The 19,855-nt window shown below is 46.3% G+C and overlaps 1 protein-coding gene across 1 annotated transcript in view; it reads right to left on the bottom strand.

The window, feature by feature from the left end:
• LOC120053640 (dynamin-like 120 kDa protein, mitochondrial) overlaps positions 1-19,855 on the bottom strand; it is an 84,528-nt gene that overhangs the window by 53,457 nt on the left and 11,216 nt on the right. The window contains exons 6-19 of the mRNA XM_039000796.1: positions 16,435-16,488; positions 16,081-16,185; positions 15,778-15,864; positions 15,358-15,471; positions 14,469-14,549; positions 14,254-14,328; positions 13,411-13,482; positions 13,211-13,310; positions 12,849-12,979; positions 12,478-12,550; positions 7,709-7,781; positions 5,819-5,934; positions 1,178-1,242; positions 977-1,053 (exon numbers count right to left, since the gene is read on the bottom strand). Of these exons, the coding sequence (XP_038856724.1) occupies positions 977-1,053; positions 1,178-1,242; positions 5,819-5,934; positions 7,709-7,781; positions 12,478-12,550; positions 12,849-12,979; positions 13,211-13,310; positions 13,411-13,482; positions 14,254-14,328; positions 14,469-14,549; positions 15,358-15,471; positions 15,778-15,864; positions 16,081-16,185; positions 16,435-16,488 (1,223 nt within the window). The remainder of the gene's footprint in view (positions 1-976; positions 1,054-1,177; positions 1,243-5,818; positions 5,935-7,708; positions 7,782-12,477; positions 12,551-12,848; positions 12,980-13,210; positions 13,311-13,410; positions 13,483-14,253; positions 14,329-14,468; positions 14,550-15,357; positions 15,472-15,777; positions 15,865-16,080; positions 16,186-16,434; positions 16,489-19,855) is intronic.

Below are 19,855 nucleotides of genomic sequence, written 5' to 3'. Positions count from 1 at the left end.
GTCATGCACACAGCCTACACCAGAGTCATGCACACAGCCTACACCAGAGTCATGCACACAGCCTACACCAGAGTCATGCACACAGCCTACACCAGAGTCATGCACACAGCCTACACCAGAGTCATGCACACAGCCTACACCAGAGTCATGCACACAGCCTACACCAGAGTCATGCACACAGCCTACACCAGAGTCATGCACACAGCCTACACCAGAGTCAGCATGGGCTTGAATCCAACCCAGTGCACTTCTGACTCGCAATCTAGAACCTCACCCGTCTTCACGGTTCCATCTCAATAAATAAATATAAACTCACAAAGACAAAAAAAATATTTGTAAAAAGTCTAAATTGTCTTCCTTTGGTTATGTCCTCTCCACATTTGCAGCTGATCTGAACAGGCATAATAGCTGAAAGCAATAGGGCAGAAAGCGGTAGTGATGTGTCCTTTGACTTTGCCAGATCTGTCATATCAGGTTTTATGACGGGAATGAAAATTACCCTTTTGGTAAATGAAAAAACCCCTCACTATTCAGACTGCACTTTACTGTAGAGTCCCAATGGCTGCATCCCAAATGGTGACCTACTCCATGTATAGGGGGCCATTTAGGACGCATAGCCATGAAAGCCCAGCAGCTTGTTAACTAAAGCAAGGCTCTTTATCTGAACAGGGCTCTGTGACAATGGGACAAACCCCAGCTCAATCCCCATGGGCTTCTGTAAAGACTAATTTCTCATAAACGCACCCACACCCACCACCATACATAGCTTCTACAACATAGCTGGCAGACGGGCATTTCAGAATTAGTTTAACGGCCTTTGAATATGAAGCATTCAACACTCTGTTGATGTTGGCCATGTAAAAATTCTAACATGTTTTTTATTAAAATCGATACATAATAATCAACAATAATGATGTACATAAGCTGCAGGTGACCAAACATCCTTTAAAGGGGAAACATCAGGTCAAACACTAACCAGTGTTTCGGTGTCACTTGACTCAAGCTAATGACTTCGTCCAAGATTTCGTTCTTGGCTTTTTCGAAGAGTTCATTCTGGGAGGAAAAGACAAACAGAAGACGCGTGATTATTGGGCGGAATCTGGCACTCCAATATGGCCGCTCCAAAAATCTCAGAATCAGTAGACAAGTGAAGGAAAATATTGTTGACTTGACATACCCTGTCCAGCTCTCTCAGACGGGGGTAGTTGTTCTTCCACTCTGTCTCCAGGTTGAAGCGGGACGCTGAGAAAGGAGAGGACAGATAGTCAGTGGACCAGACCTTTGGGGGGAGGTTCTCTCATAGTGAGTCTGTAACTTCCTCTGTACTGTATTTAACAAACAAACCACAGATGAAATTACAGACGTATAAATTAGAGACATTATAACGGATATACGGTATATAAAAAGTGAGTGAGGATCAATACCATGTCTTTTGTCTCCATTGCTAAAGATCCAAGCCAGGATTGAGAGTCAAGCAGCCCCAGATAGTAGCATGGGTGAGCTAGCTGGTTAGACGGTCTCATTGTCCGAATGTCTCATCGGTTTGGTGTTATGAATTAACCAGTAGATAACATGCAGTTTGTATAGGGACAGCTTCACTACTACCTGCTATGCTGATGAGAGTTCAAAAGTAAAAATAAAACCTATTTTGGCACGCACGCCAGGGCAGTAGGGACGGCGCCCTGGCTGAGATCACTCGCTAGAGAACACACTCCTAATCAAAAACTCAATCCAAGCCTACACCCTCCCCCTCACCTCTCCCTACACACCCACCTCTCCCCCACATTTCCCATCATCCCTCACCCTACACCCCCCCTCTCCCCCACATTCCTCACCTCTCCCTACACACCTCCCCTCTCCCCCACATTTCCCATTATCCCTCACCCTACACCCCCTCACTCCCCCACATTTCCCATCATCCTTCACCTCTCCCTACAGACCTCCCCTCTCCCACACATTTCCCATCATCCCTCACCTCTCCCTACACACCCCCCCTCTCCCCCACATTTCCCATCATCCCTCACCTCCCCCTACAAACCTCCCCTCTACCCCACATTTCCCATCATCCCTCACCCTACACACCCCCCTCTCCCCCACATTTCCCATCATCCCTCACCCCCCTCTCCAACACATTTCCCATCATCCCTCACCTCTCCCTACACACCTCTCCCACACATTTCCCATCATCCCTCACCTCTCCCTACACCCCCCCCCCCCCCACACATTTCCCATCATCCCCCAACTCTCCCTAAAAAAAGGCGATGATGGTAATTGTCGGGGTGGGTGGGTTATTGGGCCAGGATGTCCGGCACCAGGCTTGATGCCTGTGAGGGGCTTTGACGTGCAGCAGATCAAACACCACACAATGGGAAGGAGATCCATGGGGACACACCACAGCCACAGGGCCATAAATCTAGTCCCTGATGTTACTGTTAGAGAGGACCACCGGGTGCCGTGGATAATGGCCACTAGGAAGTAGCGCAGGGAGAAGTGTGGCAGGGTGGGTGAGAACAGGAAGGGGAAGAGGGGAGCGAGTAGTGGGTGGTGGTGGTCAACCATGGCTATAAGAGGACGTAGATGACTAGATGACCTAGCATGAAGGAAAGGAGAGGAGGTTTGATGACCTAGCATGAAGGAAAGGAGAGGAGGTTTGATGACCTAGCATGAAGGAAAGGAGAGGAGGTTTGATGACCTAGCATGAAGGAAAGGAGAGGAGGTTTGATGACCTAGCATGAAGGAAAGTAGAGGAGGTTTGATGACCTAGCATGAAGGAAAGGAGAGGAGGTTGATGACCTAGCATGAAGGAAAGGAGAGGAGGTTTGATGACCTAGCATGAAGGAAAGTAGAGGAGGTTTGATGACCTAGCATGAAGGAAAGTAGAGGAGGTTTGATGACCTAGAATGAAGGAAAGTAGAGGAGGTTTGATGACCTAGAATGAAGGAAAGGAGGTTGATGACCTAGCATGAAGGAAAGGAAAGGAGGTTGATGACCTAGCATGAAGGAAAGGAGAGGAGGTTGATGACCTAGCATGAAGGAAAGGAGAGGAGGTTGATGACCTAGCATGAAGGAAAGGAGAGGAGGTTGATATGACCTAGCATGAAGGAAAGGAGAGGAGGTTGATATGACCTAGCATGAATGAAAGGAGAGGAGGTTGATATGACCTAGCATGAATGAAAGGAGAGGAGGTTGATGACCTAGCATGAAGGAAAAGAGAGGAGGTTGATGACCTAGCATGAAGGAAAGGAGAGGAGGTTGATGACCTAGCATGAAGGAAAGGAGAGGAGGTTGATGACCTAGCATGAAGGAAAAGAGAGGAGGTTGATGACCTAGCATGAAGGAAAAGAGAGGAGGTTGATGACCTAGCATGAAGGAAAAGAGAGGAGGTTGATGACCTAGCATGAAGGAAAGGAGAGGAGGTTGATGACCTAGCATGAAGGAAAGGAGAGGAGGTTGATGACCTAGCATGAAGGAAAGGAGAGGAGGTTGATAGCCTTTCATTCATGCTAGGTCATCAAACCAAAGTTTATTGATCGCGTACACAGTTTAGGAGATATTATAACGGGTGCAGTGAAATGCTTATGTTACTAGCTCCTAAAAATGTAGTAAAATGTCAAACAAGTACACAATTTTTTTTTTTAAATGACAAGAAATGTTGAACAAATCCAATTAACCTAAATAGCACTAACAGCAATCAAAACGCTATCTACACATATATACACTGGGTGAATTTCCACTCAATATACTAAGAATGATATGTACAGCAGATTATATATTAGAGTAAGCTACAGTATGTCAAGATTTTTTTACATTTATTAGAGCCCCTTACTGCCGCTGACCGGGCCATGTTAGAGCCCCTTACTGCCGCTGACCGGGCCATGTTAGAGCCCCTTACTGCCGCTGACCGGGCCATGTTAGAGCCCCTTACTGCCGCTGACCGGGCCATGTTAGAGCCCCTTACTGCCGCTGACCGGGCCATGTTAGAGCCCCTTACTGCCGCTGACCGGGCCATGTTAGAGCCCCTTACTGCCGCTGACCGGGCCATGTTAGAGCCCCTTACTGCCGCTGACCGGGCCATGTTAGAGCCCCTTACTGCCGCTGACCGGGCCATGTTAGAGCCCCTTACTGCCGCTGACCGGGCCATGTTAGAGCCCCTTACTGCCGCTGACCGGGCCATGTTAGAGCCCCTTACTGCCGCTGACCGGGCCATGTTAGAGCCCCTTACTGCCGCTGACCGGGCCATGTTAGAGCCCCTACTGCTGACGAGGCCATGTTAGAGCTCCTACTGCTGACGAGGCCATGTTAGAACCCCTACTGCTGACGAGGCCATGTTAGAGCCCCTACTGCTGACGAGGCCATGTTAGAGCCCCAACTGCTGACGAGGCCATGTTAGAGCCCCAACTGCTGACGAGGCCATGTTAGAGCTCCTACTGCTGACGAGGCCATGTTAGAGCTCCTACTGCTGACGAGGCCATGTTAGAGCTCCTACTGCTGACGAGGCCATGTTAGAGCTCCTACTGCTGACGAGGCCATGTTAGAGCTCCTACTGCTGACGAGGCCATGTTAGAGCTCCTACTGCTGACGAGGCCATGTTAGAGCTCCTACTGCTGACGAGGCCATGTTAGAGCCCCTACTGCTGACGAGGCCATGTTAGAGCCCCAACTGCTGACGAGGCCATGTTAGAGCCCCAACTGCTGACGAGGCCATGTTAGAGCCCCAACTGCTGACGAGGCCATGTTAGAGCTCCTACTGCTGACGAGGCCATGTTAGAGCTCCTACTGCTGACGAGGCCATGTTAGAGCCCCAACTGCTGACGAGGCCATGTTAGAGCTCCTACTGCTGACGAGGCCATGTTAGAGCCCCTACTGCTGACGAGGCCATGTTAGAGCCCCTACTGCTGACGAGGCCATGTTAGAGCCCCTACTGCTGACGAGGCCATGTTAGAGCCCCTACTGCTGACGAGGCCATGTTAGAGCCCCTACTGCTGACGAGGCCATGTTAGAGCTCCTACTGCTGACGAGGCCATGTTAGAGCTCCTACTGCTGACGAGGCCATGTTAGAGCCCCAACTGCTGACGAGGCCATGTTAGAGCTCCTACTGCTGACGAGGCCATGTTAGAGCCCCAACCTGATTTTGTTGCTGTGTAGGAGAGCCGTTGATTTAAAATGGGTACTTAATGCGGGAAAATTGAAATGTATGATCTCTTAGAAATATTTCAGATGGTTTACATATTTATGCATTGGATGGTTCTCTCATTGAGCAGGTTCCCGCCTATAAATATCTGGTATTTTGGATTGACAAAAATGTGGATGGATTGACAAAAGTTGTAAAAAACATACGGATGAACTTGTTAAGATTTAAAGTAGGCCTCTTAAATAGAAATAGTTCCTGCCTCTCCATAAACAGCAGGAAACAGGATGTACAGGCAACCTTCCTGCCAGCTCTTCATTATGGTGACAACATTTATCAGAATGCAGCAGCCACTTCTCTAAAACCCTTGGATGCAGTGTATCATAGCAGGCCTCGCTTTATCAGAAGTGGCAGGTTTAATATTGATCACTGCATCCTTTGTCAAAAGGTCGACTGGACCTCTAAATTCCTGTAGATCACTTAATTTCTCCCTTTTTGTTTACAACGCTCTGCTGCACAAGCTTCCAACATATCACACTTCCCTGTTAAAGTAGAGAAATATGATGCACCAACAGGCTCACAGGGTTGGTTAACTCTTGATGTCCCTTGTGTCTCTACGTAGGTTAAATCGATAAGCCTTTGGGGATCACGCATCAGAGGACTATTTTGGGGCCCTAAGCCGCCTGGTTACCTTTGAAGGCGTCGGCCTGCTGCTCCACTGACTCCCTGACCATCTTCCAGAAGCAGTCGGAAACGGCCAGACTCAGGTTCTTAGTAGTCACCTGGTGGGCCTTCAGCATACCGTCTCTGGGGTGGACAGAAGGACACCGGTCAGGTTAACGTGTTCCAGCGCAGTTCCATTTCTATTCAATTAGAAAAATTATATCATTGAAAACCATGGCCTATCACCAAATGAATGAATTGACTGGCATTTCATTTTCTAAACCAAATCAGATGGAAATGTGGTTGGTAGGGAGTGAGGACACCCACCTGAGTAGTCTAGTTGGTAGGGAGTGAGGACACCCACCTGAGTAGTCTAGTTGGTAGGGAGTGAGGACACCCACCTGAGTAGTCTAGTTGGTAGGGAGGCAGGACACCCACCTGAGTAGTCTAGATGGTAGGGAGGCAGGACACCCACCTGAGTAGTCTAGTTCGTAGAGAGTGAGGACACCCACCTGAGTAGTCTAGTTGGTAGGGAGTCAGGACACCCACCTGAGTAGTCTAGATGGCAGGGAGTGAGGTCACCCACCTGAGTAGTCTAGTTGGCAGGGAGTCAGGACACCCACCTGAGTAGTCTAGATGGCAGGGAGGTAGGACACCCACCTCAGTAGTCTAGATGGTAGGGAGTCAGGACACCCACCTGAGTAGTCTAGATGGTAGGGAGTCAGGACACCCACCTGAGTAGTCTAGATGGTAGGGAGTCAGGACACCCACCTGAGTAGTCTAGATGGCAGGGAGTCAGGACACCCACCTGAGTAGTCTAGATGGTAGGGAGTCAGGACACCCACCTGAGTAGTCTAGTTGGCAGGGAGTCAGGACACCCACCTGAGTAGTCTAGTTGGCAGGGAGTGAGGACACCCACCTGAGTAGTCTAGTTGGCAGGGAGGTAGGACACCCACCTCAGTAGTCTAGATGGTAGGGAGTCAGGACACCCACCTGAGTAGTCTAGATGGCAGGGAGTCAGGACACCCACCTGAGTAGTCTAGATGGCAGGGAGTCAGGACACCCACCTGAGTAGTCTAGATGGCAGGGAGTCAGGACACCCACCTGAGTAGTCTACTTGGTAGGGAGTCAGGACACCCACCTGAGTAGTCTAGTTGGCAGGGAGTCAGGACACCCACCTGAGTAGTCTAGTTGGCAGGGAGTCAGGACACCCACCTGAGTAGTCTAGTTGGCAGGGAGTCAGGACACCCACCTGAGTAGTCTAGATGGTAGGGAGTCAGGACACCCACCTGAGTAGTCTAGATGGTAGGGAGTCAGGACACCCACCTGAGTAGTCTAGATGGTAGGGAGTGAGGACACCCACCTGAGTAGTCTAGATGGTAGGGAGTGAGGACACCCACCTGAGTAGTCTAGATGGTAGGGAGTGAGGACACCCACCTGAGTAGTCTAGATGGTAGGGAGTGAGGACACCCACCTGAGTAGTCTAGATGGCAGGGAGTGAGGACACCCACCTGAGTAGTCTAGATGGCAGGGAGTCAGAACACCCACCTGAGTAGTCTAGATGGCAGGGAGTCAGGACACCCACCTGAGTAGTCTAGTTGGCAGGGAGGTAGGACACCCACCTGAGTAGTCTAGATGGTAGGGAGTCAGGACACCCACCTGAGTAGTCTAGTTGGCAGGGAGGTAGGACACCCACCTGAGTAGTCTAGATGGCAGGGAGTCAGGACACCCACCTGAGTAGTCTAGTTGGCAGGGAGGTAGGACACCCACCTGAGTAGTCTAGATGGCAGGGAGTCAGGACACCCACCTGAGTAGTCTAGATGGCAGGGAGTCAGGACACCCACCTGAGTAGTCTAGATGGCAGGGAGTCAGGACACCCACCTGAGTAGTCTAGATGGTAGGGAGTGAGGACACCCACCTGAGTAGTCTAGAGTTCTGGAAGAAGTCCTCTTCGTAGTCTTTGATGGAGTCAATGCTTTCCCCGGCACTGCCTAAAGAAGAGGGGACAATGAATCACTGATGTGAATCTAAGGCCTGACCACGGGACTAGTATTACTATAGAACTTGGTTATGTAATTATTACCCCAGCATGTCCGTTATTCCAGAGAACCATTCACACAGGAAAAGGCTTTCCAAACTGCCCCCTGTAATTCCTTTTTTAATTTATATATTTTTTCTTATAATGGAAGCCTGGAGGATTTTATTCTAGGCGTGAAGATATCTCAACAAGTCTAGACAATAATAAGCAACACTGATAACTCGTGCTTGGCTGCCAAATGTGTAGGTGTCCCAATAATATTTAAACTGTCTGTCCTAATGAAAATGGCCCCTGTCCTGATATTTTGAGCTACTGGACAGAGCACCTGCACTTGAGATGTGTTTATAGATGAGAAAGTGAACTTTTTCAATTTCCAAAAAGTTTAGCTTAGAGGGAAAAATCGGGGATGCTCTGCGATCTACTGCCTATATTTACAGCCAGAGTTTCATTAAAATAGGCCTAGGGACGATTGCACATTGAATTAAACTGACTAATTTGGCCATGTTCAACTTCCATTCATTGGCACAAAAAAAAGCCTCTAAACAAAAGTATTCACTGTGAAAGTTGATAAATTTAGGTTATTCATATGAAATACTATATATGCACAGCACTTCTTGCTCAAACAGCGCAGCACCTGTTACGCACGTGACTCGTATTGTCAGAGGACTTTGGAGTTTGCCAAAAAACTGTAGGTTATTCTGGCTGGAATTGTTACTCTCCTGCCATGTAAAAAATTATTGACACGGCAGATACGGACATGACAAAAAAGACAGATGTGGTGTTTTGTGCTCGTGCACATAATTACATCACCAGACCTCCACCAGTATATAGTACAGATAAAGTGGGCCAGAGCACATCTCCTTGCTTTATACAGGAAGGCAGGGAATCATCAACTAGATTCAGCCGTGGGCCAATGTTTTCTGGAGCAGATGGTCAGGGGGGGGGGGGGGGGGGGGGAACATAATAACAAATCATTTGTAGACTGTAAATTGACCGCAAGAAGCCTAACATATATAATATCTGACTAAAGCATAATCATTTCCATCCTTGCTGGCTTGCTTACATTTGTATATGATCACGTGTCTTCTACTACTCGTGGAAATACTTGTGAAGAAATTTCCCAAACAAAAATCACTTGGAGCCGATTTCATCGTGTTATTACATTTTATGCCCAACAATGAAAATGTAATTTTTTTTGGGGGGGGGGGGGGGGGGGGGGGGGGCAAATAAAACCACTCGCAGGCAAAATTCTGCCCCCGGGCCGCCAGTTGGGGAACCCTGCCGTAACAGCCAGTCTTGAGGTCATTGACCAAAACACAAGCAACTGGAGCCGGATAAAGAGTTCTGATGACATCATAGAATCTTACATTCTAAAAAGCAAGATGGTTTCTATTCACCCAATCAAAAGCCTTTTGAAAATCCACTGTTCATCAGCAAGCTGACCAGACTGTTCTAGATAGTGGGAGAGCCTGTTATTTAGAAAGCAAGAATACAGTGGTAATGAGACTTATCCAGCTATAGTTGGGATTTCAGGGTCCTATTTGGAGGATTTGGGGATAGGCTTGACTATTGATTTGTACCATACAGATGTATTAATGCCATTAAATAAATAAAAATGTAAAAGCCTGCAAGAGTTCAAATAGTATATGGAACAATTTAGATGACTTCAAAACTTCCTTAGAAAAATCGTTAATATGTTTAGATAGGTTTCTTTGGTTTAGCACACTCAACCACCTTCCTGACCTCTAGGGTAACGCTGGCATTCAGATACTGGTTAGGGGAGTACGACTCCCTCTGCATTCAGATACTGGTTAGGGGAGTACGACTCCCTCTGCATTCAGATACTGGTTAGGGGAGTACGACTCCCTCTGCATTCAGATACTGGTTAGGGGAGTACGACTCCCTCTGCATTCAGATACTGGTTAGGGGAGTACGACTCCCTCTGCATTCAGATACTGGTTAGGGGAGTACGACTCCCTCTGCATTCAGATACTGGTTAGGAGAGTACGACTGCCTCTGCATTCAGATACTGGTTAGGGGAGTACGACTCCCTCTGCATTCAGATACTGGTTAGGAGAGTACGACTGCCTCTGCATGTCCTCTTCCAACTCATCTTGACAAGAACATGTTTCTTTAAAAAAATCATCATCAAACATAGAAAATAAAAGTGCAAAACCTCTTGTCCATTTCCATAAAACAATAATCAGTTTGATAGTGAAGTTCTCCATTTTCCAATGCAATTTACATGGGAATTTGCTTAACCTTTTTGGGGCCCAACTTGTTTCTCACTCTAAAACTGTCGTGTGTTGTTGGTCTGTAGCTGCTCCAGTTGTAATGCCTTTCCACAACTAAATCTATGCTTTATAGACCGTAACCTTTTATCAAATGTATGTTGCCATGCTTCATTTCTTAGCTCTTCCTTCAGCTTTTAATTTCCTATACACTTTAGAACCCGTTTTCCCCCCAGATAACCTCATCTGTAACCATAATGCATGTAGTTCCTTATTCCAGACGGGTTCACCCACTTTTGGGCCTTTATTTTTTCTGGAATCGTTTACAGATTTCCCCTACACACAGTCATCCAACTCATTATATAGTACATCCCAGAATCTGTCATACCAGGAGCCAATGCCATCTTGAGTTTTCTGGTGTACTTCAATAAGCTGCAGCAGAGCATTTTTACAACCCATCTTGGATAAAAGGAAATGATCGGGTAGGTTTCTGGGTCTTCGCTTGATACATACCCTAGTCTGGCCTTCAGATATACCATCAAACATTCTGACAAGATGGAACCCCAGAGTGGTCTGGTATTCTACATCGATCCACAATTAAAGAGACGCAGTCAACTCCCATACTTTCTGCCAACTCATTAGGAGTAAAGACATTCAACTCCAAATGTGAATTTAAACAGTCATGGGGGGAATGATGTAATAAACTGCTTTCCCTTTTGAGGAGATAGATCATTTCACATCAATCTCAGGGGATATTGTTCTATTTAGAATATAGCATTTTGAATTCTTTAAGAACACCAGTAAAGTTTCACAATGCTTATTTAACACAGTGTTTAAGTTGGCCCTGGGTGTAGCATTATCAACATCATTAAGACTCTCTTCCAAACCAGCAAATATGACTATTTCAATCTCCAAAAGGAGATAAATAGCATCAACCTCAGAAAAAATACACATTTGAACCAGCAGGTGGCTAAAGAATGAATGAGAATCAAGTCCCCATGTAGGGGAGCCCTCAGAAGGCAAATAACAGGAGAAAATATTAAAACAATATTCAGATAGTTGAAGCTCAAATCTCAGTCCCATTATGCCATCTACTCATTTGTCATTCACATTTACTTTATAAGATTCAGGCATCTTGTTTCTAACCTGGACCAGACACTTTAGGCTCCCTCTTACATGGGTTTTCCTCTTATGTCCAAACCAAGAAAATTGAAATGGAGGGGTTGAATGCTAACCCGTTAAATGTGTCTCATTCAGGGATATAATGTCAGGATTCAGTGAAAGTCAAATCAATTGTCTTAGCTCACAGTTCAAAGCTGTCCCACCATTAACATTCCTGTGAACCAGAATAAACTGGTCTGCACTTAATGGCTGGGCAGTTGAGTCTCAGTCCTCCGGTTCTCCCGGACCCTACTACCAGCATCAGGTCCAGATAAAATCTGTTGCATCACTCGACAACTCCCAGTGATGTAGAAGTTCTTCCTGGTTGGGATCTCAGATCAATGAGTCGTTCCGTGTGAGACTTTGGGGATCCTTGAACCTTAAGTAACTCTTCAGCTTTTGTTTCTGCCAAAGGACAGCCACTTTCTCCTGGACAGAGCGTAGTTCCAGCTTGATCACGCCAGGCCCCGGCCCCTTGCCCGCATCCGCTCTGCAACTACTAGCTCCGGGGTCACACTGGATCAGAAGTACCCTCGCTCTCTCCATCACATCCTCTCCCTCTTTAAACGGTCGGCCTGCTAGAATGATGGACGCCTCAGGGTTGAATTTAGTGGGTGGGTTTGCGCTGGGCATTATGGCTTCCACATTGCCTCTTCTCGCTAGGTGCCTTATATCCAAGTCTAAGTTCTCCTGGAATTCTTTGGCTATTTTCAATCTCTCTCTTAAGTTTGTCTATGTTTACATAGATTATTTTTTAGGGTCACTTGAAGACTGTCAACGTCACTGTTCAGCTGTTTCGTGAAGCTTAAACAATATACAGTCTATTTTGTTGTTAAATCAGCTTCGGCTGATGCTATAAGCCAGAGTCAGATTCTTTCTTGTCTTCCCCCCGGTACTCCTTGCGTATTTCTAAATCATGTTGTTAACGATGTTGACCTTCAACAGTTGCTTTGGTTGTAGAGTATTTCTTTTTAAGCGATACCTACTCAAATTACAAACCTTCTTGTTAAAATGTTTGACATCGATACACAACACACTCATTTTCAACGCGAGCCATGCATTCTCTCGTAGGCTACACACGTAACTCAAATCTTTACTTTTCTAAGGAAGCATAAAAACAACAGAACATGTTGAAGTGAACAGTCCTGTCTTTTTAGATGCTTCCTTAGAAAAGTATAGATTTGAGTTACATGTGTAGCCTAATTAAATTGGAAATAAGATCTGATGGGTAAGACTCGAAAGGGGAATGCATCTTACCTTTCCCGGTCACCACAGCAAAGTAACCCAAGGCTTTCATAGGGAACAACTTTCCTTCAACAATCTGTTGAATCTGTAGGGAGAAAAACACATTAATAAAATCCCAGATGAGAAGGCTTTAGATTTCATTCAGTCTGTACCTCGTGACTGTTTGAGTGTACCATTCAGCTTTTACAACTAATGAAAGGCTACCCCTTTGTGGCTAAGGAGGCATATAATAGTTCTCAGACCATTTTAACTTGTCAAATGTATATCGTCCATGCTCATTGGGATTACCTTGACCACTGTTGTCATTTGCGCTTCCCGTTGCAAAACGTCTTGAACATGTGTGTGATGCATGTGTCGTGCGGGTGTGTGAGTTTATATCTCACCCGGTTAGGGCTGGCCAGGTTCTTCTCTGCTAGGTCTACTTTGGTCAGGACAAAGATGGTCCTCTTCCCATGCGGGTCCATCTGACTGACCAGGTCTGTGACGATGCTGCGCTCCGCATCCACTGACCCATCTGAGGACCAGAGAGATGAAGGATGAGAAAACAGCAGGTCAGGTAGAGGAGAGAAGAAGAGACAAGAGGACACAGAAGCGGAGGAGAGGAGACTGAAGCGGCAGAGTTGAGACCGAAGCAGACAGAAGAGAAAAGAACAGAGGATCAAAGTGGAGGCGAGAGACTAAAGAGGGAGAGGAGCTCCAGGATGTTCTGTTTGGTCAGAGGAAGGTGACTCCAGTGTTGACTCACCCTGGATACAGAGGATGATGGCATTGGGGTTCTGCATGTAGTTCTTACTGATGCCGAAGATGGTCTCCTTGGTGTCTGTTGCCATGCCTGCAGTCACAGTCTGAGAGGAACACACACCATCACTGCTCCTACCACTGTACGGTCACTGTTTTCATACACGCGTGTGTGTGTTTCTGCATGCACGTGAGTGAAGTACTCACACTGATGACTCCTGGTAGGTCTACAAGCACCATCCTCTGGATACCTGGTCCTTTGACACTCAGAGAGATCGTCTGTCACACAGGAAAAAGGAAAAACATTTACAGGGATCAGTCAGGGATCGACACAGAGCTGGTATAACGCTGAGTACTAGTGAGCTTTCATTATATAGCTGGCAGAGACCCAAATAGAGCCCTATTCCCTAGTCTAGTGCACTCCTTTTGACCACTCCATTTGAACAGAGCCCTACTATTATATCAAAAGTAGTACACTATATAGGGGGCTCCTGAGTAGTGCAGAGGTCTAAGGCACGGCATCTCACTGCTAGAGGCGTCACTACAGACCCTGGTTCGAATCCAGGCTGTATCACAACCAGCCGTGATTGGGAGTCCCATAGGGCGGTGCACAATTGGCCCAGCGTCGTCCGGGTTTGGCCGGTGTAGGCCGTCATTGTAAATAAGAACTTGTTCTAAGCTGACTTGCCTAGTTAAATAAAGGTGACATAAATCAAATAGGCTACAGGGTGCCATTAGGGACAGGGGCTACAGGGTGCCATTAGGGACAGGGGCTACAGGGTGCCATTAGGGACAGGGGCTACAGGGTGCCATTAGGGACAGGGGCTACAGGGTGCCATTAGGGACAGGGGCTACAGGGTGCCATTAGGGACAGGGGCTACAGGGTGCCATTAGGGACAGGGGCTACAGGGTGCCATTAGGGACAGGGGCTACAGGGTGCCATTAGGGACAGGGGCTACAGGGTGCCATTAGGGACAGGGGCTACAGGGTGCCATTAGGGACGCAGGCAGAAGGCAGAAGATGTGGAGCAATAGGGAGTTCTGTCCTCACCTCAGGGCTGACTGTCTGTCCCTCCTTGACACTCTTCCTCATCCTCAGCTCGATCTCATGTCTCAGGGCAGCCAGCTGCAGGGAGGAGAGAACCAGTGGTTCACCATATGAATGAACCAATCAACAAGTGAAGCGGTGTGAATGAACCCCAATGAAAGGATGATTCCATGGTGGGAGAGAGAACGCCTTACTCTTCTATGCTGGGTTAAACTTACATCCTCCTCTTTTCCCAGGTCAAACTCTCGACTGCTGTCCTTGAACATGGCCACGTGGTGAGGTCCCTCGCTCAGCGTCACCTAGTAGAGGAGGAGACAGAAGCAGGTGGCAAAATGCAATAAAAAAAAATAAAAAAACATTAAAAGTCCCCAGTCCAAAAGCACAATGCTAGTAATGCTGCCCATCCAGCCAGACCACACAGGCCTCATTCCACCACTCAGACTGTGGACTAAAACGTCCCATATGAAACAGTGCAGACCAACAGAAGAAATCCACCAAGGCAGAGCCACAGTAGTAAGACAAGTCTGGACAAACAACAAAGCAGTCATCCCACCACTTAATAAGTTATATTCTTCAAGAATAATGGCTATATATCAAATCCAAAAATGGATGTACCAAATCTCAGATTGCCCCTTTAAAATAAGAACATAAATTGGGTCGGCAGGTAGCCTAAGAGCGTTGGGTCAGTAACCCGAAATGTCACTGGTTCAAATCCTCGAGCAGACTAGGGGAAATATCTGTCTATGCTCTTGAGCAAGGCACTTCACCCTAATTGCTCATGTAAATCGCTCTGGATAAGAGCGTCTACTAAATGACTAAATTGTAAAAAATATATATATAAATCAACACTTCTGCGTCAAATGTATGTAGTTCTGTCCTTCAGCTGTTCTTGTCTATTAATGTTCTGTATTGTCATGTTTCATGTTTTGTGTGGACCCCAGGAAGAGTAGCTGTTGCTTTTGCAACAGCTAATGGGGATCCTAATAAAATACCAAATACCAAAGGTAAAATGCTGGCTTCTATACATCTTTGATATCTTTACAGCTACAGTGGAGGAAGGTAGGTGTCTTGAGGGGCTGAGGTAGTCTAGTAAATGAGTTCCTATACCTTGACAGGAGAGCGAGTCATCATTTCTCCAGAGCCCCGGGGGAAGATCCTAGCCTGGGCGATCATCTCCAACACACTGGTCTTCCCTGCACTCTGGTCTCCCACCACCACCACCTATAGTATAGGAGAGAGAGAGAGGGAGGAGAGAGAGGGAGGAGAGAGAGGGAGGAGAGAGAGAGAGAAGATGGAGAGGAGGGAGAGAGAGAGAGGACAGATGGATGGGGTGGTAGAGGGGAGGGATTAGATGACATAGGTGTGATAGATGGCATTGTTGTAAAATGGTAGGTCTCTGCTTTTCCAACAGGAAACAATGTATTTCTGGCAGTACAGTATACAGTACACTCAAGAAAGGGTTCACAATAACGTCTCCATAATTTGATTGCATTTCCAGAAAGCCATGAGCCACTTGTTGTTCCTTACCCTGGGTAGATGGTCCTGGGTGTTGTAGTTAGAGTCGAAGTCTGAGAGAATGTCCAGGACCTCAGAGTACATGTCAATTAGAGACTTCTGTAGAAGGAATAGATGGAAGAACACTTAAGAGAAATGCCTGATGGAAGAATTAGTATATTTACTGCAGAGACTATAAAATAATAATGAACTTTTACTCACATGCACAACCCTGGTGTGTACATGTGTCTGTGTGTGTGCGTGTACGTGTGTGTGTACGCGTATGCGTGTGTACGCGTATGCGTGTGTACATGTGTGTGCGTGACTCACACTCACCTTGACTTTCCTCTGGTGGATGCCCTTCTCATCTTTCTGCAGCACCACTTTCCTCAGCTCCTTGTTCTCCTTCTCCAGTCTCTCCAGCATGCGCTGGTACTTCATCTGAGGACAACAGAGAGAAAGAAGACTTCATCTTTAACAACAAATTATCTCTTTAATTCAGTCCATTTATCAAAGTAAAACGGATGTTTTTTAACCTGACTTTACAACGTCAATATGGTATAATATGAGGAATCTACTGGAGGAAAGAGATGGACCAGTCGGTCCCTTCACCAAATTAAACTGGATCTTTACTGTGTAAATGTTGTAAAATACTTGGACATGGAAGGATATGGAAGGATTGTACTGTACCTGAGTTCGGAGCAGTTCCTCTTGAAGCTGGTCCACCTTCTCCTTATCTGAAGACTAGAGACACACAGATCAGTCACAGAGCGAGCAGGTTTATTAAACCTCGCTCTCACAAGTCTGGGACATTGTGATCCAGTCCAAACCCGCTGAGACAACTAGCATCATGACAGACAGCCAACGTGCACATTACAGAGATCAGCGGGCACCACAGTGGAGGAAAGACAAGTCAACAAAAGGGGGATAACTGATTCCATTCCAGGTTGTAGTCATTTGTTTGGTGTTAATCTGTATTACAGTGAATCACAGTGCAAAAATCACACAGGCACAAGTCAAATCCAACCCTGGAAAAGACAGCTGAATTATCGCAATCATCAAAGAGATCATTATAAAGATTATTACTCCATGATGATTCACATTAACAGTTCCACACCTGCACTGCATTATTGAGAGAAAGAGATCACAAACCAGACAGATGGAGACCGTGCACAAATGACTGGATGGATAGGGACGGCAAGGAGGGACAGGAGATTAAAAACACACATACAGTACCAGTCAACAGTTTTAGAACACCTACTCATTCAAGGGTTCTACACTGTAGAATAATAGTGAAGACATCAAAACTATGAAATAACACATAGAATCATGTAGTAACCAAAAAAAGTGTTAAACCAAAATATATATTTAATATTCTGTATTCTTCAAAGTAGCCACCCTTTGCCTTGATGACAGCTTTGCACACTTGGAATTCTCTCAACCAGCTTCACCTGGAATGTTTTTTTTTTAAGGAATTCCCACTACGCTGAGCACTTTTTGGCTGCTTTTCCTTCACTTTGCAGTCCAACTCATCCCAAACCATCTCAATTGGGTTGAGATCAGGTGATTGTGGAGGCCAGGTCATCTGATGCAGCACTCCATCACTCTCCTTCTTGGTCAAATAGCCCTTACACAGCCTGGAGGTGTGTTGGGGCATTGTCCTGTTGAAAAACCATTGATAGTCCCACTAAGCGCAAACCAGATGGGATGGCGTATCGCTGTGGTAGCCATGCTGGTTAAGTGTGCCTTGTATTCTAATTAAATCACTGACAGTGTCACCAGCAATGCACCCCCACACCTTCTCCTCCATGCTTCACGGTGGGAACCACACATGCAGAGATCATCCGTTCACCTATTCTGCGTCTCACAAAGACAGCGGTTTGAACCAAAAATCTCAAATATGGACTCATCAGACCAAAGTACAGATTTCCACATGTCTAATGTCCATTGCTCGTGTTTCTTGGCACAAGCAAGTCTCTTCTTATTATTGGTGTCCTTTAGTGATGGTTTCTTTACAGCAATTCGACCATGAAGGCCTGATTCACACAGTCTCCTCTGAACAGTTGATGTTGATGTGTCTGTTACTTGAACTCTGTGAAGCATTGATTTGGGCTGCAATCTGAGGTGCAGTTATTGCACTTATCCTCTGCAACAGAGGTAACTCTGGGTCTTCCTTTCCTGTGGCGGTCCTCATGAGAGCCAGTTTCATCATAGCGCTTGATGGTTATTGCGACTGCACTTGAAGAAACTTTCAAAGTTCTTGACATTTTTAGGATTGACTGACCATGTCTTAAAGTAATGATCGTCGTTTCTCTAAGCTTATTTGAGCTGTTCTTGCCATAATATGGACTTGGTCTTTTAACAAATAGGGCTATCTTCTATATACCCCCTACCTTGTCACAACACAACTGATTGGCTCAAACACATTAAGACGGAAAGAAATTCCACAAATTAACCAGTTTCACAAGGCTCACCTGTTAATGGAAATGCATTCCAGGTGATTACCTCATGAAGCTGGTTGAGAGAATGCCAAGAGTCTGCAAATCTGTCATCAAGGCAAAGGGTGGCTATTTGAAGAATCTCAAAAATGAAGTATATTTTGTTTAACACTTTTTTGGTTACTACATAATTCCATGTGTTATTTCATAGTTTTGATGTCTTCATATTATTCTACAATGTAGAAAATAGTACAAATAAAGAAAAACCCTGGAATGAGTAGGTGTGTCCAAACTTTTGACTGGTACTGTACATACGGTACACACAGACGAAAGACAGGGACTGCAGCTAAGGTGATTGTGCTAACTACTTGCAAATTGCAATGCCGTGATAACAGCCTACAGCATTCTGATTACGGAACTAAGAAAGATCTAGTATTGATTCTTATATCATGATCTAGTCCTGATCTAGTCCTATCCTGTTCCTGATCTAGGACTATAATTCAATTAGATTTCACTGTATAGCTGATATCTAGAGTTATTCCATAAGTTCACAGTACACCATGCAGCAGGGTGTCCCTCCATGCAGTGTAGGTTAGTGGAGTGTTACGGGAGGAGCGTTTGGTCGCAGTCCAGCGGTTTACATGAGAGAGGGAGCCAGGGCTATGTTACTGTGGTACTGAACTGGCATGAGGGATTCTGAGATTGCCAGGCATCAGACATGTCATTCCACCAGTGGAACAAAATAGTGTGTCACGGCACACTGCCCTGACGGATACCATAAGGACGGATGAGTTTTCCTTCAATGCCTCGTTCAAACTAAGAGGAAGTTTGAGGGAGATGACAAGGTACTATGTTTGGGCAGGCTGAATGAAGCGAGATTAAAATGTGTGCTATGTAGGCTAACTAACACAATGTAGGCTAACTAGCATATGTTGACTACCTTAATACAAAAACAGCTAGCCCAGAATGAAATAAACTGACAAGAACATTTTGGGCAAAGTGACACAAAAGATGTGATTAATTAAATATTTGCTACTTATCATTGCATTGTATTCAGCGACTGGAAACTAGCACTACACAATAGGATCTGTTGTTAGTAGGATATAGCCTTGGCTATAAAAAGACTGGTAGAAATCAACAATGACCAGAGGTTCAATACAGTACACTACAGTGCCTTCTTGTCCACTTTCATATGTGAGCTAGAAAAGAGCTCTAGGCTTGCTCAATGCTACTAATCCAAACGACATATGACCATAGCAATTCCATCCACCAATTTCATAAACAGTACTCTTACGGGATTACCCGGGCAAATTTCCATTAGTCTGAATTTGAACGGCAGGGGGTTTGTCCTTCTTGAGGAGGGTGGGTGCCTTTGGGTGCGGTTCTACCGTTTACGTTCAGACGGGGGCTTCTACAGGCGAGTGCTGGGTGTTGGTGTGGGCGGGGGGGGTAGGACCTTCACCTTGCCTTTCTGCCGAGGGGGGCTGGGACTCGGGGAGCTGGCTGGGATTGGCTCGGGTATCTGGCGCGGAGGCGGGCTCAGAAGTGGAGGCGGCGGTGGAGACAGGCGCAGGGGTGGGCTGGGAGCGGGCTCGGCTGGGAGCGGGCTCTGGGCTTGGCTGTGCGTTATTGGCTGCGGAGGCTCGCCTGACCTCCTCCTCAGCCTGCTGGAT

The sequence above is a fragment of the Salvelinus namaycush genome, chromosome 9 (genome assembly GCF_016432855.1).
Source record: "Salvelinus namaycush isolate Seneca chromosome 9, SaNama_1.0, whole genome shotgun sequence".
Classification (NCBI taxonomy): domain Eukaryota; kingdom Metazoa; phylum Chordata; class Actinopteri; order Salmoniformes; family Salmonidae; genus Salvelinus; species Salvelinus namaycush.
This window is presented reverse-complemented; position numbering and strand designations above follow the sequence as displayed.